We start from the raw sequence: 26,552 nt of genomic DNA, 5'->3' as shown, positions 1-26,552 counted from the left end.
TTAGGTGTGTTTCGTCTATTTGACCTTATAATACTCGGTTGTGCATTGTGTAGGTTTCTTATCCCACGATGCAAAGAGCGCGGTGAGGAGACTTGCTAAATCAGAGCTGGAGAGGTGCTGTGGATGGCAGAGGGAGCAGACCTGCAACAAGTTAGAAAATAAAAGCAGGGATAATGCCAGAATTCCGGCGACATGACCTTCAAAGTAAAATCTTCACTTTCGTAACATTAGACAATGCAATGAAGGTGAACGCGTCCAATATCTCGTACGTAATGATTAAATATGAATGAGACCTTGTGCAATTATCTTCTGTCAGTGCATCGTACTCGCATGTCTTCACAAATAATATGCACATCTCTAGGGAAAGGTGTAAACTTTTCACATAGTCTCTGTGTGTTTATCTAACTTTATTTTCTATTTTCTTGCCAACAGGCATTTCCAGATGAATTGTATTGTATTTATATAAATTGTTTGAATTCTCATGGTGTGCATTTTTCATTTCTTTAAAGGAAACACACAACATTGATTATGAATCACATTGTAACTTTGTGTAAAAGTATGACATAAATAAAACGTTGTACGTGGAATAAGTAACAGAATAGATGTATAAACGCCCTCTTTTTTGTTAGAACGATGCTTACTGTTCATTTTTAATCAAAACAACAACAACCCTCCGGCCCACCCACATGAGCACTCTCTCCTGTCCTTGATCCTGTCCACCGAGCAGAAATAGCTCACCACCTGGGTTATATTTTTAACCAGCTCTGTTTACTTTAATCCAATGGGTTTGCCCACCACGCGCTTCTTAGAATCAAGCAATTCAAAGTTTGCTAGGTGTTTTTGGTGTGGGCTTTTATTGTGCAACCAGAGACCGGATGTCGTGTGCGTCTCTGCCTGTGCGTTGCCGCTGGTCTGGAGGATGCTCGCTCTCCCAGATTTAAGGGGGGGAGGTCTGGAAGCAGCTTGACTCTCGTTGTCTCACAGCGTTTCTCTCTCCGACAGGAATGTCCTCAGTACTTTCCAGGATTCACCGCAGAGCCGTCCTGCCTGTAGGAATACACCCCGGCGAGTTCACTGTGTTCGAGCAGTCTGAGTTCACAGTTTATCGGAGGTGAGGACACTTTGGTTTCATCGCGAGCGGAACGTTTTGGGGATAAAGGGGCTGAAGCACTGGCTGCTCTCCCGTAGTTGCTCCGGCTGACCAGGTCTCTGCTCAGGGGGATAAAGAAGCTCGTGAAGAAAACAGTCCCTCAATTCTTCAAAGTTAGTTTTTTCTTCAAATTAACTGTAAGTAATTTTCGTTTAAGTTTTTCCCGCTGTGTTGATTATCCGCTTGGTTTTGGGACGCGGGGGGGTGGGGGGGGGGGCGGCGCACATTCTTTCCCTCTGCCGCTCAAGTTAGGTGAAATGCTGAGATTTTGGAATACGATTGTTCCGCACGTTTTGACTGTGGATGTACTGTTTTCTGGAAGTTTCCCTGCGTTCCGTGTGAGCCCAGCAGTCTGCTTCACAGCCCCGTGTCTGTGAAGTGAGTTCTTCTCGTTCTTACCTTTTTGATTTTCCTTTTAATGTTCGCCCACCCCGAGGTGAGCTCAAATGCCGCGATGAGTTTATTGAGAAACATCTTGTCCTGAGGAGAAAATGGGGAAAGTGTCTTTTAAATAGACACGCGTCTAATGGTTGATAACCCACCACCCCTGCTTGCTTATATAAATATTGGCTGTGCTCTGGAATGTAGTAAAACTAATTTTTTACATGAGTATTTTGTTTTCTCGTGGCCATGTTTCATGCGTGCGCTCTCTCCGCTTGACAATGAGAGGGTGCACACGGTGAGGTTAAAGGCCCACATGTTGCCTATAGTCCTTGTAAAACTGCCTACATGTTCCATCTGAAGTCGTAACTTTAATTCAGATCGTGTCTCTGAGTTGGATCAATAGTTCTCACACCAGAGTTAAAACTTACAAAGCTGCACATTGTGGATGTTATCCCTTGTCGTCATCTTGGCCTCATGGATCCACTCCACGTCTTTCCGCACTCTCTTCTGACTTAACTTGGCAGGAGTGTAACCATTTGTGTTGTGGGTCTGCAGATTGATGCAAGTACTTGTCTTGTGCATATATCTCCAAACTATCAAAAACGATCAACAATTGTTTAATTTCATTTAACATAGTGGCTTATTCTGAAATGTGGTGCAGCAAGTCCCTTATTTGGAATCTTCAGAGCACAGCTATCATTACATCTGTCCTGAAGTCTGAGGTCTTGAGCATTCAGACCTTTTTTATATATATGTCATAAGAGGGAGAAGGTAAAGAAGATGGGTGGTAGAGAGAAGCAACATGTCCACCGGGACATCACAAGTTTTTTCCTTAACCATATAATGGGAAGTGAGGACTAGTCCTGCCCTTTAATTTACTAGACTGCTCCCCTGGCAAAGGATTGACACCAGAGCTGTATAATTCTGTTTATTATAGTTTAATCAATCAGAAAAAAGTTTAAATATAAATAAACTGTAGTCACTCATGTTTCAGATTAATATTGTTTACTAGAAGTTGAGGTGCACTTTTTGAAATTTGATTTGCTGCGTGTCTGATATTAACAAAATGTATTGAGATAAGTCACACTTCCTGTGTATGTTCGTAACAACTCCAGATTCAGATGAGTTTTCTTTCTTGATCTAACACTCAGATTGAAAACACACACACACACTGAACAGAGATAAACTTACTGAAAATCCCCCTGGATCCCAGTGTCAACCAAATGGCACAGTGTCAAAGGGCTTGACATTAATTGTCTTTTACATTTGAGTGCAATCTCACGACACCTGATCTCCCTCCGTGGCACGCTGCTGGCGACCCACTGATTCCGATTGTGAGGCTGCGAGGAGAGAGAAAAAGGTGTGTTTTTGTGAAAACATTAGCCTGGGGGGATGAGGTCTGATGCTCTTATCTCCGCTGAACTGCAGCCGTGTGCAGACGGGCCTGTTGCTGGCTGCGAGTGCAGACTTTAGCTGGGAAAGGGGGCTACAGAATTTGGGAGCTGAGGAATTTCATGCATGGATGGTGGTGAACAGTAATTACGCTGCCGGTCATGTTATGGGTTAGGCTTGTAACCTTTGTCTTTGTATAATGAGAAAAGCTAAATGTGTAGTGCATCTTCTAATCAGTTTAGTTTAACCCCATTTATTTGCCAGATTTTCAGGGAAATGTTTTCTTCTCTGAACGGCAGAGAGGACTCTACCAATGTGATTTTGTACATATTTTCTTAACCAACAAATTAGCTGAAACAGTTTATTTTTTAGCTAGAATGTTTGTTTTTGGAGTTGAAACTCTTATCAGGGTTATTTCTCAGTTCTTTCTTAACCCATTGGAGATTAGATTGAGGCACCCCTTTCCTTTTCTTAGTATTTGTAACATAAGATATGTGTATTATTAACAGAAAAGGTACGAAGTAGAGCAAAACTAACATTAAAGTTATGAGCTGTTGTCGGTCCTGGTCTCATTTGAGGCTTTAGGCTCGCTTCACGGTCCTAAGATACTTAAATTACATTGGAAGGGAATAAATCTATACTTTTTTTCAACCTACCTTGACCAATCCATTAATCGTAGCTGTTGTGATTCCTCAATGTGCCTTGGGTTTATTCACTCATGTATTTACAGCTGTCGTCTTATGATCAGCTCAGCCAAGACACTTGCTATGCCAGCTATGAACTGGGCCCAACTTCATTAATTTCATAACTTTAAATCAGAAAGTGTGCTCTATTATTTGGCTAGTTAAAAAAACAAAGTCAAAATAATGCATCACCTGCTATTGGGTATAATCAAAATCACCTTCAGATTTACTTCTTGCAAAAAATACACATTTTACTATTGATTAAGAAATTCAAAAATATCAGTATACAAGTAACAGTACATATTGATCAGTCAAAATTGATATCTATAAAATAAATTGTATATGCCCATAATAATGATGATCATAGATTTTCCTTTTAATAATCAAGAGTAAGTTGGAGAGATACAAAGTGGGATATTTTAAAGTAAATAAATAATTTAATGGTAACATTATCAGTTAATACAATTTCTTGTCCTATGTCTTGATCTACCCATCCAAGTACAAATGGGTACTTCTGCAATAATCTAATTTCAGCCAATATATTGGCCTACTTATTTATCGTATCAGCTTAAATAATAACAATCGCTAAAATGTGGTTCAAACATACACACAAACGGATAATGTTTTATGAACTTTTACCATAACTTCTTTTTATACAAGTGAATGAACGTTGCTGTTGAGTAGTACCGGCCTGTTATTATGTGGGTTACTCTCTGTTCAGACTTAACAAGTTTGAGTTAATCCTGCTGTGTGTGTGTGTGTGTGTGTGGATAGTAAGAAACAGTGCAAGTATGTTTTGTATGACAAAGCGTTGTGTCATCCGTTAAAGAAGCAACTTCCTCTTGTTTCAATTATTGATGGCTGTTGTAGAGAGGGGGAACTCTGTCGGCTGCTCTTTGCTGTTCCTTCTGTCTGGCAGCAGGCAAACTTTTCTTGGAGGTCTCCCAAACACTGACTCACTGGATACAAAGCTGCAATGACCAAGCTTCTTTATCCCCCTTGGACCCCCCTGACCCAGCTCAGCTGCTAGAACACTAGACCATTCTTGGAAAGAGAAATTGAATTGGTTTTGAGCAGAACACAATGATGGTTTCAGTGATGATCGCTCACACAAGTGATTACCTCCTCAAAGAAAACACAGCTGCATCTGAACATGATGTTGTGTGAAAATGTAAGCTGTGTTGGGGTTGCGTTGACTCACATGTGACTCTTGTGGTAGTCTAGCAGAATGGACTTGGCTTGATATCTTGGATTCATTCTTGGCAACGTAGATTTCTTCTTTTCTGAATTCCCAGGTCTTAATTAAGATGAGTGAAGAAACCCTAATAACAGCATTTGTTTGACACTTCTTGGCAGCTCATGGGAGCAAATGGTTGAAGGGGGGTCATTTTAGGCTTAGGGACCAAAACCAACTGTTAGGTGATAGATCTCTCAGCGTGGAAATGATGGGGTCTAGCGGTCTCTCTCTACAAGGGTGTCATGTGGCAGGCTTTAGTTTTTTTGGCCTTAAACAAATTCCTCAAGGGGGGGTTTTGGGGTTTAGGGGCAAGTGTTAATCTCTGTGGCCAGATGCTGCAGAGGTGATGATGCGAGCAGATGTGCAAGTGAGGGTCACCCACTGCTCTCTGCCCCCTTTCAGAGGGCACTGTACATCCTTCAACTCCAAAATAAAAAAAAGAAACTTCATTTGGCAGCGTGTGAGTGTGGTGACCGTCTTTATGTGCTCAATCTTTGATGGCCACTCTGAGGATTTGAAAACGTCATGTTTCAAAGAACTGAGCTTGGCGCTCTTTATTGTCTTTGAGATATCAGAGTGAGGCTGATGCTCAGGGGCTTCTTATCAGTGGTTTTGAACAAGCAGCCCTAAATCCTGAAGTTCCTACCTCGAACAGAATATCCTCTTCTTTTTAGACGAGCAAGGAATTTCCATGGCACGTAACACATTCGTTAAAAATGAGCGTACAGAGAATATATTCCACTGAGCAGCACTTTGAAGGTTTTAATTGGCCCCGTTTCTGTCTTTCAGTTTATTTTCCTCCAGAATCTTTCTCTTTGACTTATGGAGTATCGTTTTTCTGACTGAAAACCACCTCATAAAGATATGAGGCGTGTTCACGTGGTCATGCAATTGTTTGTTTCATTTTCTTTTTGTTTGTTTTTCAGCTGAGCACTGCGAATGACCCACTGCTGATGCCCCAAAGGTCTGAATGGAGTTCCAGTCGCAGAAAAGCCAAAAGTTGTAGCTCCCTAAGCAGGATGCTGATGAGGCAGAGTTTACTTCTGTTTCTGGCCTTCTTTGCCCAAATTGTAAGGACCAAGGGTCGACCAGCCAACACTGATGAAGGTAAGTTGGTTCTATAACTTGAAGCTACAGCCACTGCGTTTGAACACTGTTTCTTAGTTCTGATTGTAGTAATATTAAATGAGGTCTAACTCTTTGAACTGATAAACTTATTAAGTCTGACTTATCTTGACTCTTGCCTTGAAAAACAGTCTATTGATAATCAAAGCTTTGTTCTTGGAGCAGGAATGTAATCCTAACGCACTCCAGGCTTTGGTGAAGTTGCTCCTTTTTCTAGCGTCACTGTTTCCAAAACCTATCCTATTTGAGTCTGATGTTGTTTAAGTGAACTGGAATCTGTCGAATGTAGCACAAATCCATTTCTTACTATTTGTGAGAAAAAAAAATGTCCCCCCTCTCCTGCCTTACTGAGCTTATTCAAATCCCTGAACTTTCTGGAATTGGGTTACTGAGAAAACATACTTTTTTTTGTGCTCTAAACATGGACAGGACAACTCTAAGATTTTATGGTTTTGGCTGCTAATCAAGTTCAGTTCTGAAAGAGGGAATGAGGCACTGAAATCGAATCCTTAAAAATGTGTTTCTTGGATTCAGTCCAGCGGTGTAATAGCTGCCTGGACTTGTGGGCAAATGGCTTTAGATGTTTACACTCTACAGTCGGAAGTGGAGAGCAGCAAAAGAATATTATAAAGTTCAGCATTATAATTAGAGTAATTATGCAAGAGGGTCTCTCTTGAGCTGTAAGCCCTAAAATAAACTTGTTGAGGCTGTGTTTAAGCCAACAGTGGGACAGGGAGGAGAAAATTACTCCCATGTGTAGCCCAAGGGCAGCCCCACTACCTAGCAGTCCCTGCCCCGTCCTCCTTTTGTAATGAAAAGGTATTTGTTGTCACTGAGAGAGGAGGTAACTGCCAGGGAAACTATAATTAAGCCTGTTTTAAAAAAAGAAAAAGGAAAGAAGATGCTACTTTGAGTCCCCCTCCCCTCCTATCCTCAAGGATAAGGTTTCTGAGGAGACTGTTTGTCTTCTAAGGTGAGCCATAGATTTTCACAGGGGTGGGGGAAGTCTGCTGCATTTACACTCCACAGTTCTTTATCACCAAATGGCCAGGTACTATCTATGCGCCTCTGTGCTCTTCCTCCTGCTCCCCCGCTGGCTTGTGCTTGGGAATGCTACACCCCCCCCCCCCGCCTCCCTGCTGGGTGACGGATAGCTTCAGCTGTCGACAAACAATCACAGCAGAAGCATTTGGTTGCATTCCTCTTTGTCTTGGGTGAGGAAACAAAATAGTTATATGGAAATGGCGTTGGTGTTTTATGCGCGCTTCATTGTTGGTCTTCGGGGGTGTTGTTGTGTGTTGTTCACATAAGAAAAGAATATTCACTGAACAAATTCAGCTCATTGGATAATTCCAGGGGCAACATGCATCGCCATTCAAATGATTATAGCCCTTTTAACATTTTGTTGTTGCGATCACAGATTGGAGAAATTCAATTGTTTTTTATTTAAATATTTTCCGAAACCCGATTCTGTATATTTTTAGCTGTGATGGTGAAATGTCCGGCCGATTTATCCCAGTGGATTTCTGCTGTCAGTCAGGGAAGAAGAGCCACTGACCCTTTAGTGTGTGGCTCTTCAGAGTTGAAGCTGCCACAGTCCAGAGACGGCCTCTTTACAGAGAAAAAGCAGAGCCCCAGTGGAGCCCAGTCTCGCAGTCAGCGAGACTGGGCCCCTCTGCTATGAGAACAGACAGTAAATTTAAGGGTTAGCACCAGACCAATATAACATGATGCCTGTCAGAAGTAATCTCAGCTGAGGATTAACTACCATCATCTGTCAATGACATTATATTGTGATGGGGCAATATTATCCTTTATATTTTCATTAATAGACCAAAGGTTATTTGATCTTTTAGTATGAACACTGGGCAGCTTGAGGGCAACTTCAAAAGTAGAAACTTGTGAAGGACTGATTGAAAACTGACTCAGAGCAAATGGAAGAAGCAGCACAGCATTATTCATTTAAAACATTAATGTTTGTCCATTAAAGACATAATGTCAGTCTAAGTGTCGCTGAACTTGTTTGAATGACAGAAGAAGAGCTTTGCACTGCATAGTAATCATTGTAGCTCCCGAGTGTTAATCCATGCTGATTGCCAGCGGCTCATTTAGGAATGAAAAGGTCCTCCACTGGAGTGCTTTCAGGAGGGACACTCGCTCGGTGAATTTTTTTTGGAGGGGGGCTTGCTAATAGGCATTGTCCTCTTCTCTTGCTTCCTGCCAGTCCTGTCTTTTGTCTCTTATCAATCCCCTCTACACGTCACCCATCCTTTCACTCTGGTATGGTCAGATCAGCAAAGAAAACTTTTACTCTGTGAGCCACAGCGGAGCCTCAACCGGTCTGACTTCACTGCATTCAACCATCACTCCTGTGAGAGCAGGAAATCCCAGAAGTCATTCACGCGGCATATTGCTTCCTATCTTTTTCGCCAAAGAAAGTTAAAAAGCCAACTCTTCCTTTTAGTTGATCTTGAATTTACAGACTAGTGACCTTTCCCCCCGGCCCGGGTTAAAACCCCCTCGAAGCTTTCGTCTGAAACGACATTCTTTTCACGATTTACATAATTAGGCTGATTATAAATAATGTCAATCAATTTTTCCAAATGGTTGGAGGAACACATGCAAGACCATTCCAGATGGATTGCTTTCTGAAAATATGGTTCTTAATCCAGTTATATAACTGTGCGTGAACAAAGTTTTTTTTTTTTTTTTTTACACTGAGGGAGTCAGGCAAATGTTAGCTCCGTCTGTTTTTTAGACAGTGGCTTGGTTTGTTTGACAATATTCGTTATATTTTGCGTGAGTTCTTAGGTAGGGTGTCACAGAAGCCCAAATGGCCGACAAAGCAACAAGCTAATTTTATGGCTTTTATGGGCGTTTTATGATTTCTGCAGCCAGATTAACAGCGGGGATGTTGACACAGTCTTATCTTTGGCATCTCCATTTAGAGGGCAGGGACAGAAACTACACATAGATATATACACACACAGAGCACAGACCTGGTGTTTATGGCCGTGTCCAGGTTGGATAGCTGTAGCCCATCACTAAATGCCTGTTCTGCTTTCACCCCCTTTAGTTTTGTTTTTGAGGAGAAAGTTGATCCTACCCCCTGGCCCCTTTTCCTTCTGGGATTAAGGGCCTGTCAGACATATGTGATCCAGGAAATACCTTTACTAGGCCCAAGTGGGGTCACCATAGCAACTGGCACTAGAACCTGCCGCTGCAGGCCCTCTCCTGCTTGCTCCTGTGCACATGCTCACTGGCTCGCTCGCCCTGCTCCCTCTTCCCCCTTTATTGTGTGGAGGCCTTTGTTGAGATGTTGGGAGGGATTAGTCAGGTTTGCTAGTGTTGTACTGAGGTTATGCTATATAGACCAGCTTCCTGTTGTGAGGCAGTGCATTTGCAAACAAACAATGAGCTCCGAGCACAGTCCAGATTGATCCAATTTTGAGAGATTGCTCACCACTATGAAATTAGATTTTCCACTTAAGGTTTCCTAGTTACAGAGCTGAACAAAAGAGGATGAGTCAAATTACACATTTTTTAATACTCTAGTTTTTGTTGTTGTAATTTCGTGTTCTACAAAACAAATTCACAAAAGTAAACAGACGGGTCACCTAACGCAGCATAGTGCAGCTCATACATTATCAGCAATTACGTTTGTGTAAAGGGTTTCATTCCCAATAGTCCCAGGGGGAAAAGAGGCAGGCAAATGCATCAACGACATGACCTCATATGAGGGTGGTCTCACCTCTATATCGTCTGAAACTGCTCTTAAACCATGTCAATAAAACGATAGGGCAGCAATTCATTACAAATATCCAGAAAGACATGAGTATTAAATATATAAAGAGGATAGGGGAGAAACCTGCCAGAATTCTTTTCTAAGCAATATTCATGTGTAGTAACCATTTGGCCACTAATGTCACATTTTTTATTCCATTGTAGCAACAGGGGATTTCTTGAGAGAAGCCACAGCAATAAGTCGAAGCTGAAGGGATTAGTTGAATATTTAGTTAGTCCACATACCATTATAAAAGCAGCTGTTTTGATGGTCTATTATTGATTGTGGTACAGCGTACATTGTATGCGTGTGTATTTTTAATATTTTTTGCGTGTGTGAACCCAGTGCCCAAATATCAAGCAGGTTGTCTTCACCTTTTGTAATGAGAAAAACAACACCACAGTGATGGACATCGTGTCAGAATAACTGAGTTACCCCCTCCCCCTCTTGGACTATGCAGTCATTTTGAACAGGGGGGCTCAGGTGTCTCATTCAGTGACGTCTCCCCTCTCTTCATCCCTCTAATTGAATTTCACCTTCCTTCCCCCAAGTACCTCTTGGCCTGCCTGCCTGTCGATGGGGCCTTGACTAATTTGGGATGCGATTTAATTTTTGGAAGGGGTTAAGCAGGCGTTGTGCCGAATAGGAAATCAGGAAAGCTCTTATCTGCTGTCTTCTGGACGCTGTTTCGTGATTGAAGTAGTTTGTGATGTGTTTTATCGTAAAGATACAGCCTGTGTTTATGTGAGAGCACTTTGAACATCGTAGACTCTCTGTATCCCGTCAGCTACTGTTTATTCAACCAGAGAAATTATGCATTTTATTTGATTGGGAATTGATCCTATTGTGAATACCTTGTAGTATGTATTCTAATGTGTTCCCATGATGTTGTTTTGTGTTCATTGGGGCATGTTATTGTGCATTATATTTGCTTAGATTTGGTTTTAAAAAGCTGACTGAGCCGATTAAGCAGAACCTTGTGCTATGTTTCCTTTGCAGGGTTTTTGGAAACACAAGCAGAGCTGTTCACGCTCTACCTTGGTGACCGTCTAGATCTTAGTTGCTCAGCCAAGGAGCAACTCCATGCTGTCAACTGGACCAAAGACCACATGGTTGTAGCTGATGGAGAACACACACACCTCCGCAACGGCCAGCTGGAAATCAAGGCGGTGGAGCTGACGGACTCTGGTCTGTACGCATGCACCACCTTTGGCAACATCAGCCTCTACTTCAACGTCACAGGTAAAGAGCAGATAAATTGGAACTTTTACATTTTGTCACAGAATAATCACATTTCTGGCTTGATGTATAAATGCATATACAAGTATCATTTTGCCATCACAAATTGATATTGAGCAGTCAAAGCATAGAAATTATAGGTTTTCTCACCTAAACACAGAAATATTGATGCTTTGATCAGTTTGATTTTTACTTTTTAATGTTATGGTAATAATGTTTATGTCAATTTTGTGTATCTTTGTCTTTAACATCACATTGCCTCTATGATCAGACGATTAACTTTTCACTAGTATTTTCACACTATGACATTTTGATCACATTTGCATGATCTGCAACCACAAAGAGTTAAAGTTGATTTGAAAAAGGTGTGAATCACCACCACTAGTCGAAGTCTGTGCATATCACTTAATCTACATACTGACCCTTCTCTTTTTGTCTTAAATTTTTTTATCACAAAATACTGCATGGATCAGTGTGAATGTAAATAATTAATAAATGGTCTTTGACCTCACAATTGTTTTCTGTTTCACTAGTTGATTTGGCATCATCTGAGGATGATGATGAAGAAGAGGAGTCTTCATCAGAAGAGTCCAAACTGTTGGGCAGTCAGAAACTGCTGCGTAAGTGTGCTGATCTCTCACATTACTAATGCTTGCCCATGCTATAGTAACCAACGGTCATTACTCATTCGCCCCAAAGTCACAGGTTATGACTAAGTGTCGTGGATGGTCAGTGATTTGAGCGCTTTATGACTCAATTATGGGTGTGTGTGTGTGTGTGTGTTACATTTTGGTGAATGATTTCACTGTGAATCAGAGGGTTTTCACTACCCCAGTGACAGCTTTTATACAAAGAATTACCCTATGGTGACTGACTTTGGTTAACCTTAGATGTATTCCAATTTGTCCAAAGACCAATTAAGACACTCAGGCTTAATCATCCTGCTGCTACTGTTCGCTCTGCCCACAAACAAGTGTGGCCAGCATTCCAACCTCCGGTCTGCTCCAACTCCCAGAGTTTCAACGCCCCCTGCAATTTACATAGCATGATATCACCTTGAGAGACAACACACATTTTTTGTTAACATACATGTCTGTTCTATGTATTAAATACACAGTTTTGTTTCCATCTATTTCAAAGCTATAATTGTACTGTTTTTCCTGTTTTATTTTAAGTTTTTTCATCATTTGAATACTTTACATAAGTCACATACGAGCTAACCACACCAACATCATACTAAAAAACAAACCAATAACACGATGCGTATATTAGTAAAACGTTATCAACAATTATCAAACAAATTGATAAATATTCAAAACTCCATATCATCGGCTATACAGAAAATATTTGTCCTAACTGTACTATCAAGTTGATAGTGTAACTGTTGATGAGATGGCCTGTTATTTTTCATCTAGTTCAAAGCCAGATTGTCAATTGCTTTATCCCATATTTGATTCTTTAGCAATGCCTCCACAATGGGCTCAGCCAGAAAAAATGGAGAAAAAGCTTCACGCGGTCCCAGCCAGTAAGACGGTGAAGTTTCGGTGCCAGGCCAACGGCAACCCTACGCCTACTCTGAAATGGTACAAGAACGGAAGAGAGTTCAAGAGAGACCATCGCATCGGAGGCTTCAAGGTCAGTAATTATATTTTGTCCAGAATGTGTTCCCTCCTTTTCCTCTAAGCGATGCTACACCCTCTTAAGCATTTCTTATTGAATCACTCTGAACTCATTATCTACAAGTGAAGAAGTGTCCGTGATCTCATCTCACATTATATCAAAGCACACTCTACCCTGGAGTAAGAAACGCTCTCTGCAAATGAAAAGCAGACGCAAGTTTCATGTTAAACCTAAGAAACAATGCAAGACGAAAAATTTGCAGTGAATTTGCCATGATACTTAGTGTATCGGTTATAAATCATGTGAATGATTACTCTTTTTGTCTGCATCTTCCAACTTCCAGGCGGGCAGTGTTCCGATTGTGACGTTAACTGCTGACAAAGTGCGAGGGTATAATGGTTGATAAGACAGTTTACACCAGTCTCTAGATTTACTCAGAAGAGGTGTGGCAGAGAAGGGTGTGGGCTCGATCTTTTGTATCACCATCATTAACTGTAAATGATACCATTAGCCCAGAGAGACCAACAATTAATCGTTTTTTAACATAATTTCCTCTCGTGCACAAGAGGGTTATGAGGGCCAGTCACTGATCAATCCACAACCTTATCATCCCAACACATAATTTGGTCATTATGTATTAGGACGGTGTAGATGATTTATGTACCTAAGTTGAGACTTGTCTATGAATGGCTGTATTTACTGGCAGTTGCGCCACAGGTGTGGGATGCATGTTCACAGAGACTAGGAAACAACCGTCTTCCTTTCCCCAGCATCCGCTCTTCCCTTCAACGTGTAGTCAGCCTTGTCTTGTGCTTCCTCAGCCCAGTCTCCCTCCCCAGCTGGGACACATTTAGGAGTTTCCTCTCAGCTGCCTGCCTCCCTTCCCTCCCCAAGCCCCCCACCACCACCAGCCAGCCAGACAGCACACTTAACCATCTGGCTGCAGTTTTTTTCAGTCAAGGTGCAAAGGTCTGCATCAGTGGCCAGGGACGTCTGTCATCCCTCCCACACTCTTGCTTTTATGGCCGGGCTTCTATTGTTCATATCGTCTGCATGGAGACGTGCAGGAGGGTGGGGAGTAATGTGGACCACATGTATATGAAGCCAAGCACAACACATCTGGCAGCAGGCAGCTGGACTCCCTCATCATGTTTTTGAGTAAATGAGGCAAACTGTATGGCTCGGTCTATGTATATGCATGTTTGATGTTGCCATTGCCTCAGAGGTTGGTTGGTTGGTTAATCACACACTGCTGTTCTTGGCAGATTTATGGAAGAAAAATTATAACGTGTCTCAGGGAAAAAAAGAGCCAGACATCAGTTGGCGCTAATAAGACCTGTTGGGGCACATGTATATTAAACATCTACCAGTTTTCCCTTTGGTCTTTGTTGGTTAGGACAAAGATTTACTGTTAAAAACATTGGATGGTGTCACAGGAAGTGGGAGTAGTGTGTTATTTTGTTATCACATCACACATCATTGAACTGAGCTGTTGCTTTTAAGATTACATTTTTTTTTGCTACACTTCATAACGGTAACACGGGTGCAAAAAAAAAGCTTCTCAGTTTTGCTTTGCTCATTCTTAGCATTTCAATTATGGACAGGAAGTAAAACTATCTGCTCAGACAGATTAGGTGTTTTGGTGAAGAAATCCAAAGCCGTCAACAAATCATCTTTTCATGCAGCTGCAGTTTGTACAATAACCAGGATAAAGTCCCTGAGCCTGACAAGTCCAACTATAACCTTGCCTATTTAAAATATAAATTGCACTATAATCACTGAGTACTGTCTGAACTGTGTGATGTCTGGTCAGCCACTGAAACCTTTTTGTCATTTCCTCCAAATGTCTAGGTCCGTGACCACGTGTGGACCATCATCATGGAGTCTGTAGTTCCCTCTGACAAGGGAAACTATACCTGTGTGGTGGAAAATAACTATGGCAGCATCAATCACACCTACCAGCTTGATGTAGTCGGTGAGTGTTAACCTGATTTCATGACAGATGTCTTGCACCAGTATACCTTCCTAACAAATCAAATGTGACTTTTTTTTTCTTGTTATGTTAGTTGAACTTTCCTTTTATCTGCCATTAGATAAATTAAAATCCTGTATTGTGGCTTTATAACGGGGTTATGCTGAGGAGAGAGGTGATTACTCCTCACGAGCTGGCCCATGACTCGGCATAACACCACTGATCTTATTAATCGCGATCCCGCTTCCTCTGTCACCGTTATCCGCTGAGCCCTACCATGACCTCAGGAGTTGAAAGCCTGATGAATTGTGAGGTCGCCATGGACTGACTGAGTTGAAACTCGGACAGGTTCTTGGCTCATAAGTTTACATTGGAGAGTTATTAGTCATCACCAAGGAGACACAAGAACATTTCATTTCTTAGGAAAGGTTCAAAATGAGACACTCACCGTTACCGACCATTTATTGTGACTGAATCATTACATAAGCTGAATTTCTACATTTAAAATGAGAAATTCTAATCTGTAACATGTTAAATTGTCAGAACAAATTATACAGCCCTCTTTATTTACCATCAGCTCTGGTAATTTCCAGTAAAAGCCCTGATGTGACAGGTTTTATTTGTTTTATTTTAGAAAATAGGTCAGCTGTGTGTACATATGATACATTTCATGTGTTTGCTATTAATATTACACGTTGGCTTCTCTACACCAAACTAACATTTGTGCACCTTTTCTGTTTGTGTTGCAGAGCGGTCTCCCCACAGGCCAATCTTGCAGGCTGGTCTACCAGCTAATCGTACCGTCGCAGTGGGCAGCGACGTGGAGTTTGAGTGCAAGGTGTTCAGTGACCCTCAGCCTCACATCCAGTGGCTGAAGCACATTGAGGTGAACGGCAGCCGCGTTGGTCCTGATGGTTTACCGTATGTCCGCGTCCTCAAGGTAGGAGCTCACTCTGACCGGTCCCATGCCCAACTTCTGCATGTGTTTCTACAAAAGTAACGACCTTGGATTTAAATGTTATCATAAGCATTGCTGTAAATGATTCCGTAATGTGCATACTTCTGCAAAGGCCAAAGATATGATTTGAAAGGAATTTTTATACACAGATTGCCACATTACTTCTGAAGAATTGGTTGAAATTTCTCCCAGTAACCCCACACAAATGTAATGGGTTCTTCTCTTAACCCTTCCTCTTCCCTCCACTAAGTTTGGCAAACAGTTCAGTAGTTTTTGCACAACAGTATTTTATCATTGGAATTAAAGTTGCTAGGGTAACTGAAATAACCCATTGTGAGATATTGTGTCCAGAGCCCGGCTGGTTTATCAGTTGGCAGTTATGATCCTTTCAGACGTATCAGTGTCAATGTTTGCTGATAGATGCACTAACCTAAGAGTGCCATCTTTTTTTACAGACCAAACTATGTAGAAAAGATATGCATATATGTTAAGGTATCATTTACATTATTTTTGTATGTCTTCCAGTATATCAGTGATTTTAAAAAAGCAATGTTTTTACTCTAATATCGACATCAGGCTCCAAACAGCCGTATTGGTCGGGCTCTTATTGTGTCTGCTTCCTTTTGTCTGTGCTGCACATGACTTGTTCTTATTTCCAGCATTCTGGGGTCAATAGCTCGGACGCTCAGGTGCTGACCCTCTACAATGTGACTGAGGAGGAGAGCGGAGAATATATATGTAAAGTGTCCAATTATATAGGAGAGGCCAATCAGTCGGCCTGGCTGACTGTCACCAGATATGAGCCCACAGGTAACCACCACCACCACCAACAGGCAGCAGCACAGGGATGACACAGTGGAGGCACTACTGGGACCACCTGGAAAAAAAACTAGGGCCATATAACTCGAGACAAGCTCAGCTGTTTCTCTCCTCCCTCCCTTTGTTTCTCCCTCCCTCTCTCCTGCCTCAGTGCTCCTGACTGTAAATGACGCTATGGAAAATTCCCAGCAGAACAGTTGAAAGTGTTCACTCTCAGGTTTATGTTTGGACCCGCTCTCATTCCTGCCCCATGCCTTTGCTGTGCCCTCCTAATAAGGGCCTCTCTTGCCATCCTCTTCTATTACTCTCGCTCTCTTGCCCTTCAAAGTATTCAGTGTGCGGCTCACAGACTCTCTCTCTCTCCTTTGTTTTTTTCCAGCTGTCCTCCTCTACTTACCTATGTTTCACAGACTTCCTGTTGTTTGTCTGATGCTCACATAGTTGGCACAAGTGTGAGTGGGAGTTTTGAGTGGCCTGTTCTGCTGTGAAGTTTTCCATGTTGCCCATCTCTTGCATGTAGAGATGAGACTGAGGTATTTGATGTGGTGATGGGGTGGACCAATGTGACTTAACCTAACCAGCTCCTCCACTAACGGATACTGGAGGGCTCTTCCTGACAGAGTCCTCTCCTGGGGGCTCTCTGTGGTACCTTCTTGGCAGATGGTTTTGGATCGTGGAGGAGAACACTCCTCTGTCACCCTTTTTCTCTCTTTCAGAAGCCTTTACTCATGGTTCTTTTTTCCCTCTTGGGCCTCTTGTTGGGTCTGCTTCCTTTGTTATTTTCTAGACCGCTGGCCTTAACACCACGGACAAGGAAATGGAAGTCCTCCAACTGAGAAATGTGTCTTTTGATGACGCTGGGGAGTATACCTGCTTGGCGGGCAATTCTATCGGGTTCTCTCATCATTCTGCATGGTTGACCGTTTTTGAAGGTATCAGTAGTTCTGTCTCTTTTCTATATTTCCTACCATTTCATTTTCCAACTCCAGCCTGGCTATCCCTCTTCACATTTTCCAGAATGAGGTCTTTTCTGACTTTATTTCTGTAAAGAAACTCTGAACGGAAGCCAGTGAAGGTTATAATTACTAAACCCCTCCCCTCTCCCTGTGCTCAGCGTGGCTCCTGCCCCATCTCTCTAGATGGATTTGTACGAGGCCATGCTCTGCTGTTTCTTAAATGAAATCTCAGAATGCCAAACAACTCATTAGACTTCTCCTACCTGGTTAATCAATCAAAATAAATCAACATATAAAAACAAGCATTATCTTAAAAATGAGCTCATATAGATGTGTACTTAATTGTTTAAGCCAAGTAGATTGTCAGAAGGTAGAGCGTGTCGTCCACCAATTGGAAGTCTGTGGTTCGAACCAAGGCTCCTCCATTCTGCGTTTCAGTGGGCAAGCCACTGAACTGTGTGTGAAGTGCTATGTAGAAGTGTTGTTTGGCAGCTCTGATCAGATTTCACTTTGAACTTTCTCCACTATTCTGCTCTATAATTGGTGTTTGCATTTGATTCGGTGTGAAGCTGATTTCCTTTGACAAGTGCTACAAATGACATGTATTACCGATGTCATTTCCTGCTGTGAGCACTGCGGCTGGCTTTGATAATTGGCTTGCTGTAGTGGATGTCTCTCATTCCTGAGGGTCGGAATGGGCATTTGTCCAATTATCATGCTGCTTGTCAGTCAGCCTCCTCACACAAGTGCAGCTCACTTGTGTTGCTGGTGTTGGTTTGGGGTGGAACGGCACACTTCAGTAAGTTCGGGACCCTTGGTTTGGGATCAATTGTTCTACATGTAGTTGCTTTCAACTAAATAAGTTGTGTAGTATAATATCCTACTAATATAAGACAACAATATTCAATATATAGTAGTTTTCAGTGGCGATTTATTATGTAATGTTTATAAATATATGTAAACAATTTAAAAACCAAGGAATAATTTCAGGCTCTGTAAAATCAAATGAGCAGTTAGAACATGTGCATTAAAAAAACTACCAAATACCAAGGGGTTAATAAGTCAGGTTTATTAATTGAGAAGTATATATAACAATGGACCAGGCAGGAATGACAGCTGTGTACAGCAGGAATTAAACATTATACTCTGTGATTTAAAATGTATAAATGTAAAGACTGTACAATTAACTAAAACCGAATGGCACAACAAATAGGATCTAAGGCCATTGGTAGATTTATGTAAAAACTAAAAAAAAATAGATTCATAGTTAGTTCCTGTTCTCAAAACTACATCCCATGCCAAGCTATGTCCCGAACTATCTATTTCACTAAAATACTGAGTCCGTTACCCCCCCAGTTGGTATGAATAAACGTTGGTGTTTTCACTGAATGGGAGGAAAAAAACAAGATCTGATAGTTTATATATATGTTAGCAGTTTTATGATATAATTTAACTCATAAATATGTTGTTTACATTACCAGCACCAACACACAACTCTTTTAAAAATACAATATGCAGGAAATGATATATTTGATATATCAAACAGTGATTTGAAGTACCCATATTTTGTCAATTTACAAGTTAATTTTAACATAGGAGTCAACCAGAATAGATTTATTTACGGTTATAATGGCACTGTCTCCACCGTACCAATTAATGTCAAGTTAGCTGATTGGCAGAAATTGTACATGTTAATTGAGTGATTTTGATGCTTAATGCTAAAAAATCTAAACGCAAAGTATACAAGAAAGGTGTTTGAGGCTCTTCAGGAGCAGTGCTTTCTGTGTGACAGCTTTGCTGTGGACTTTTTACATTCACAAAAAGCTATGATGCACAAAAGAAAAAAACGCAAAAGCATAATATGGGAACTTTAAACTACTGTTGGAGCTCATGCTTTGACGTTAGACCTACATTTAGACATGAACTGTGAGCTGGATTGTTGTAGAAAATTATTTTTCAGTGTTTTAAACATTCTGTGTAAAGTGTTGATTGTTTAAAAGTCAGATCCTTTGCACACTGATGCACACTTAAATCTAATATTAATTACTAACTTAAGCAAACCAAATATACATGTTTGTAATTACAACATGTTTCTACTGTACTTCAGAATCTGGGTTTATTAGTGACTTGAAGAGATGAGGTCTGCATCCATCCTAATACGTTTCAGTATTACAAAGGCTTTTCTTCGTCCATACTCATCTCACCTCTTGTACCCTGGGCTTGTGCATATTGGTTTAAACGGGAAACAGATTGTTAGCCAAGTTGCTCTATTGAAGAAAATACAACGAATGAGCAATGGTAATGGTGAAAAGTAAGATGAGGGATAAGAACCAATGAGCAAGTTAAAGCAGTATTTCCACACTTTTTATTGTAGGTGCTCGAAAACTGGTTTAGTGAGGATGGAAGGAGTAAATGTTAGAACAGGGATGAGTAGTCAAATTAATATGTAATAATGGGGATATAGCCTATGACCACTTCTAACTCAGACAACAGATGCAGAGCTAAACAGTGCACAAGGACCTCACTTCGAAAGAGTGTCTGTGTCAAAGGCTCTGGTTTTTAAACTGTGTGTTGTGTGAACCAGTTTTGTTTTTGAGTTTCTATGTGCCTGAAAGCATGGGTATGTTTGGTGTGTTTGTGGATGTAAAAGTGAGTTCATGCCTGACAGCTGACCCCACCCGTCCCTGCCCCCTTTCACCTTGCGTTCCCCCCCCCACCTAGCTGTTACACACTACCCACCGGCCAACCACACCTACCTGGAGGTGGTCATCTACTGCGTGGGTTTCTTCTTCATCGCCGTCATGATTGCCATCGCCGTTATCGTCAAGATTCGCACCTCCTCGAAGAAGAGTGACTTCAACAGTCAGCTGGCTGTCCACAAGCTGGCCAAAAGCATCCCTCTGCGCAGACAGGTAACAGAAAGTAGATAGGGGGTTTGGAAAACATATACCTTTTCAACTTTTCTTTCTGCAAACTCTCGGATTTTTGTGAATTCAAAGTTTACTATGTGTTTGACTTGTTTGACTCCCCTACAAACTCCCCTGAGTTCATGAAGCTCTCAGGTTGATTGTAGAGACTTGTGATCTTGTCCAGAAGGTAAGTTTTCAAGGAATGATTAGACTGATTGGCCGGACGCATCAGAGTGCTGTGGGTGGGCTTGACATGGTCTTATTCATATTTAGATTTCATTCATCTTCTGAACTCTGTTGACTTAAATAAGCAGCTGGTGTCTGTTTCATTACGAGGGGAGTAATTTCAGTCCTCTTTACCTCAGGTATCTGTGGACTCCAGCTCCTCCATCCACTCTGGAGTGATGCTGGTTCGCCCCTCCCGCCTCTCTTCCAGTGGATCTCCAATGCTGTCAGGGGTGTCCGAGTATGAACTGCCCCAAGATCCCCGCTGGGAGCTTTCCCGGACCAGGTACGTGCTGGACAACAACAGCTTAGTGGCTAGAAAATGATCTTCTGAAAGGAACAAAATTGTTATTCTGTTTGGGACAGAAGTTCAACGATTATTTCACTCATCCGCAAGAAACGCATGTAGCGGTTGTTGTGCAAGGCAACTTTATTATGTGTGTTAAACTAGAAGGGTACCCAGGAGCAGATGCATCCAGCTAGTTCAGGGGTCGGCAACCTTTACTATCGAGAGAGCCATTTTGCCCCCTCTTCTCCCAAATTAAATCTGTATGGATCCGCAAAACAAATTTGATAACACAGGTTAAAAAGTTATATATATATATATATATATATATATATATATATATATATATAGTTATAATATAAAGATAAAAACTATAGTTTGTTGCATTTATTAAATTATAGAATGACAATTAAAAAAAACTGTTGACATTTAACATCTATTTTTACCTGTTACAAAAAATGAAAACACCGAACTCTTATGAAGAGGAGAACAAAATACATGTGTAGGCCTACTTTGAAGTAAATGCAACACATAACTATGCTTATTTTGCTCATCTCCAGCTGGTACTTTTCAGCAGATGCTTTGTGTTTGCTCTGGAAATGTCTTTTAAACATAAAAAAAATTAGTTTGCTAATTTGTAAGTAAACCTGCATCGTTGGCAATGTAAGCAAATTAATCTGACCACGCAGAATTAAACCCTAATTTCTTCCCAGACTTTTTTTGGGGGGGATTTATCCATGGTTAGTTAACCTAGGGCGGGTGTAGGACACTATAGTTGACGAAATATTAAAACAAAACTTGAGAAGAGGTCAGACTGGAGGCGGACACAGAAACTGAAGCTCGGTACAAACCAAATGCAGCTTCTGCTCTGATCAAAAAGCTGCGGCGCTGATCTCTGAGCAGCTGAGACCAGAGAGACTCTGTGTTTGCGGCTCCGTAATAGCAGGTTGCCGACCACTGGGCTAGTCCTATCTTGCCAAGCACACACCCTCTGAAGTAGAGCTTCAAAAATTGCCAAATTTTTTTACTCACATAATACAGACTCCACTATTGTCAACAGTTGTCTCTTGTGTTTTCTTACCTTCACAGACTTGTTCTTGGGAAGGCCCTGGGTGAAGGCTGCTTCGGTCAGGTGGTGATGGGAGAGGTGCTGGGTCTCGACAAAGAGAAGCCCAACCGGGTGTCCCAGGTTGCCGTGAAAATGTTGAAATGTAAGTTGCATCTCGGTCATGTGAGTGTGCAGTCGTTATGGATTGACGGATACTGAGATAATTAGATCTGGTTGACTAAGTTTGCAAAGAGGAAAAGTCATCAGTGTGTAGAATTTAACAGAAGCCTTAAGTCCAGGCTTTAGGAAAACTTGTCCCACACTGATGAGCACACACTAAGAGACCTTGGATCCAAGCCACCCTGCAAAATTTATGAGGACCCTTGACATCCCATATTAAAGAAGTGTTTATTCAAATGGCCAGAGGAGTGAGGTTGCAGAGGAAGTAGTTGAAGTGCCTTCCCCAAGGGAGCATTTTTCAAGACAAACGGGAGCCAGACTCTGCAAGAGTGTACATCCTCTTCACTGTGATGTTGTGAGTCCTAGTTGGAACAGTACATCAGCTAATTACTCATGATTTATTTCCCTCTTCCTCCAGCTGATGCCACAGAGAAAGACCTGTCGGACCTGATATCAGAGATGGAGATGATGAAGATCATTGGCAAGCACAAGAACATCATTAATCTGCTTGGAGCCTGTACACAAGATGGTAAGACCAGACAGGGGGCCTGCTGCTGACCATACCAACACACCTCTGACCCACAGCGGCACAATGAGCTTGAGAAAGCATGAGAAATGATTCTGATGCCAGCCTCTGAGCTTATAGTTTGAACCACCCACAGCTGCCACCATTTCTCACCAGTCATCCCTGATGTAAAACCTTGAAGTCGCCCTTCAGCAGCTTATTATGTTAAAACTCTCCTTTGTTCCTCGAAATCACTTATGCCGACATTATGTCAGGAAAAATTGCCCTGATGGGCTTTAAATGGCTTTAATCTTCCCTTCCCTGTTTTGTGACTCGGATTAATCATTGTGCTGACATGGCGCCGCCCTTGCTCCCCGTCTGCTTGCCCCCCCACCCTCACAGCCCCACCTGTAGTTAACAAGCCTTTTCCAGCCGTTGAGCTGGAAGGGATTGGTGTCTTAGGTTTGTGACATCACAACCCCTGACTGTCTGAATCAGTTTTTTTTTCTTATTCAATCTCAGTCACACAAAAAGCTTAAAATGGGCATGAAAACAAGTTTAAAAAGAAGATTTTCACTGATACACGCGGTACATTAAGGAAAGCTAACCCCTAATGACCTTGTGTTGCACAATCTTTGCCCTACACAGACAATTAATATTTTTTGTTCCACCTTTACCAACTGTTAAAGCTTTGAAATGCACTTATCAGTTGAAGTATTTATTAGCTCTACCAGTGAGTACAGCTCAATTCCATTTGCTTGGCTGTAACCCCAGATTTTAAAATGTTAGCTGGACCTGTATCAAATTTTCACATTATGTCATGTTTTTTTTTACGACTAAGTGATCTTTTTTGCTTCCATCAGACATGTTTTCCGTTTTTAAATAATATTTCATAAAGAGCTCATTGCTTTTACTACATAATTGTCCTCCCAGCAGCAAGTGATATTCAGATCTTTGCTGCTACTGTTACTTTTTGCTCAGTACTTGTATCAGAGCTGTTCTGACATACTACAGATGAATCAGTTTAGTCACGTGGCATTGTTTTAAAGTGATCTGCTCTAACATTGTTTTACTTGTTTCCAGGTCCTCTGTATGTGGTAGTAGAGTTCGCATCCAAGGGGAACTTGAGGGAGTACTTGAGGGAACGACGCCCCCCAGGCATGGAGTACTGTTACAACCCAGACCAGGTTCCTGTGGAGAACATGTCCATCAAAGACCTGGTGTCCTGTGCTTACCAAGTGGCTCGAGGCATGGAGTATTTGGCCTCTAAGAAGGTAACTACATCATACAGCTATAGACATTCTCAGCCAGTCCATGACTAATACAGTCAGCAACTGAAATTGTCTTGAAAAAGAGTTTGGACTCATTATTGAGAGATTTGTTTTTGTATTTGAGACACATGGTTTAATTGTAGTAATGTCAGTCTTTTTTTGTACAGTGCATCCACAGAGATCTTGCCGCCCGCAATGTTTTGGTAACAGAAGACAACGTTATGAAAATAGCTGACTTCGGCCTGGCAAGAGATATCCACCACATTGATTACTATAAGAAGACCACCAACGTGAGTCCTCCTCTCATTCCAGTAATGCCATTTATAAATGTGAAAATGTGCTGTGGCTGGTTGTAACATGCAGACCTCTCCCGCAGGGTCGTCTACCAGTCAAGTGGATGGCTCCCGAGGCGCTGTTCGACCGGATATACACACACCAAAGTGATGTGTGAGTATTCATGCCATTCCATTTCCAATTCAGTCTTGTTGGAACGTGAGGAAGACATTTAATGGTGTCTCGTTCTGCCTGCAGCTGGTCATTTGGGGTGCTGCTCTGGGAGATCTTCACCCTGGGAGGCTCTCCATATCCCGGCGTCCCAGTGGAAGAGCTTTTCAAGCTGCTGAAGGAAGGTCACCGCATGGACAAGCCCTCAACATGCACACACGAGCTGTAAGTTAACCTTGCACACCTACAGTCAAACATGTTTCCATCACTGTTTCTCTCTTTATCCTTTTCTCTTGCATTTCCTGTTGAAGAAAAATCAAAAACTGAATGTAACTTAACTTAAATATGCCATTTTGAAAAATATCTTTCAGTTCACTAGTTATAACAAAGTGTGAAATGATAACTTTCAAGGCCATACCTATGAAATTGAAATTTTTACTTGAATAAAAGTTGCATATATAAACATTTAGTTCACACAAATCTGAAAAGAGATGGCATTTGAAGGAGTCATGTTCTACTTGATATAGCACCAGACAATGTGCAAGACTTGAAAGTGAAGACAAAGCATAGTCACTGCCGTGTCTCATGCTTGCCTTGCCAACAGAGAGTTGGCATCTTTATTTATATTACCCTTGTTCTTGTATATCAGACGAATTCCGGTTACTAAGCAACGCAGGGCTTAGCCAGACTGTTTGTATGAAAGCTGAGTGAGCTACGAATGAACATAGCTGACATGGATGTGTCTGCTCCTCACATGAATTCAACTTTTTTAAAGTTCTTTTCTTTTTTAGAAATTCAATCAAAGATAATTAAAAGCAGCAAAGGCAGACTTTGATGTTGTGAATCTCTGCAGGTACATGATGATGCGGGACTGCTGGCACGCTGTGCCCTCTCACAGACCCACATTCAAACAGCTGGTAGAGGATCTAGATCGCTGCCTGGCCATGACGTCCAATCAGGTCGGTTCTCCTCTCCTCACATGCAGAGATTAATTAAAAAGGTCTGTTTTTGGAAGCAAAATATTGATATTCCCTTCTCCTTTTGTGCCTAAAGGAATATTTGGAGCTCTCAGTGCCTCTGGACCAATACTCCCCCAGCTACCCAGACACCCGCAGCTCTACCTGCTCCTCCGGCGAGGACTCGGTCTTCTCCCACGATGCTGCAGCCGAGGAGCCGTGCCTCCCAAAGTTCCCTCCCCACGCCAATGGGGCAGCCATTAAGAAACGCTGATACCTCATCTCTCTATTTAAACATTGACGTTTTCTCCGCTCCCTGCCTCGTGGGGTAGGACTCTTCCCCATATTCCCAGAGATGAAGCTAAAAAAACACTGGTGCTCTGTGAGAAAAGAGCTCTGAGTCACCTTGTAGAACTTGTTGGATCACACGGACTGAAGTGTGCAGCGGTTTTCCAGCTCTCAGCGGTGACAGTGTTTATGGGGCACTCTGTATTAATGGGGAGTGGCAGCTTGTTGGTGACACTCACTCTTCTCTCCACGTGGACCTTTCCGTGGTTCAGAAGAAATGGAAAGGAACAACTGTGATCATATCACACTTTTTTTTAGTTTTTTCCCCCCTCTATCAGTAGTGAAGAACTTTTCTGCTTTTCAGACCAAATCCAGAGAAAACACTACCAAGGGACATAGAGCACCACGGTTCATTGCCTCATTCACTCTATTCTTGTAAATACAGTTAGAAAATTATAAATATGAATATATATTTACACTGTACTCTTATTTTTAATACCATAATTGATTTATTTTCCTTTTGTACAGGGTGGCTTTCGTTTTGATCCATTTTTGAATGTAGTCATCAGTTGGGGCAGGTGTCACAATGTTACAATGAGAATATCTTAAAATTGCTGAGGATTACATGGCCAGTCATCAATGGGAAAAAATTATATGTATTGGGTTTTCTATTTTTTTTTTTTTTTTTTTACTGTAAGTGCTTTTCACGACACAACCTGCAATACAGTGTAAGTCAGTGTTTGGGGTATCTCTCAATGAAAAGAGATGGATTTAAGGAAAATTGTTGTGAGTTTGCGACTGTGTGTGTGTCTGTGTGTCTGTATGCTGGGTCCATGATTTTTTTTTTCCTAAATCAAGTTAATTTACTTCAAGGATGGTCACAACTGTAAATATTCCTGGTTGTACGCCATGCCTGTTTAAAAAAAAAATTCCCTGAGTAATCTGCTTCCGTCAACGTCATGCACTTCCACTGTGCATGCCTTCCATGTGATAAACTTTTACTGTAAATGCTTAAACAGGAGTTACATTTGCTGCCATACAGCTTCTGATGAAGGGTTGCAGAACACGTATGTCATTGTAAAAAAGAATTACAATTAAATAAAATGCTATCGAAAAACAAA

At 41.6% G+C, this 26,552-nt stretch overlaps 1 protein-coding gene across 2 annotated transcripts; it reads left to right on the top strand.

Annotated features, from left to right (window-relative positions):
* Positions 1-955: 955 nt before the first annotated feature.
* On the top strand, positions 956-26,552 carry fgfr1a (fibroblast growth factor receptor 1a). 2 transcript variants are annotated; one of them, XM_062383945.1, is made up of 18 exons: positions 956-1,287; positions 5,773-5,953; positions 10,755-10,997; positions 11,528-11,614; positions 12,457-12,629; positions 14,466-14,589; positions 15,336-15,526; positions 17,151-17,295; positions 20,041-20,231; positions 20,594-20,739; positions 21,829-21,950; positions 22,386-22,496; positions 23,556-23,746; positions 23,911-24,033; positions 24,120-24,190; positions 24,275-24,412; positions 25,041-25,146; positions 25,241-26,552. In XM_062383945.1, exons 2-18 carry the CDS (start codon positions 5,800-5,802, stop codon positions 25,415-25,417), a joined length of 2,493 nt encoding a protein of 830 aa, XP_062239929.1. In that variant the 5' UTR covers positions 956-1,287; positions 5,773-5,799; the 3' UTR covers positions 25,418-26,552. The 2 variants fall into 2 exon arrangements, with proteins under 2 accessions (XP_062239929.1, XP_062239921.1); XM_062383937.1 differs by lacking the exon at positions 17,151-17,295 and adding an exon at positions 16,204-16,354.

Source organism: Platichthys flesus, chromosome 3, assembly GCF_949316205.1.
Source record: "Platichthys flesus chromosome 3, fPlaFle2.1, whole genome shotgun sequence".
NCBI lineage: Eukaryota > Metazoa > Chordata > Actinopteri > Pleuronectiformes > Pleuronectidae > Platichthys > Platichthys flesus.
Note: the sequence above shows the minus strand (reverse complement) of the source record. Positions and strands in the feature narration are given on the sequence as shown.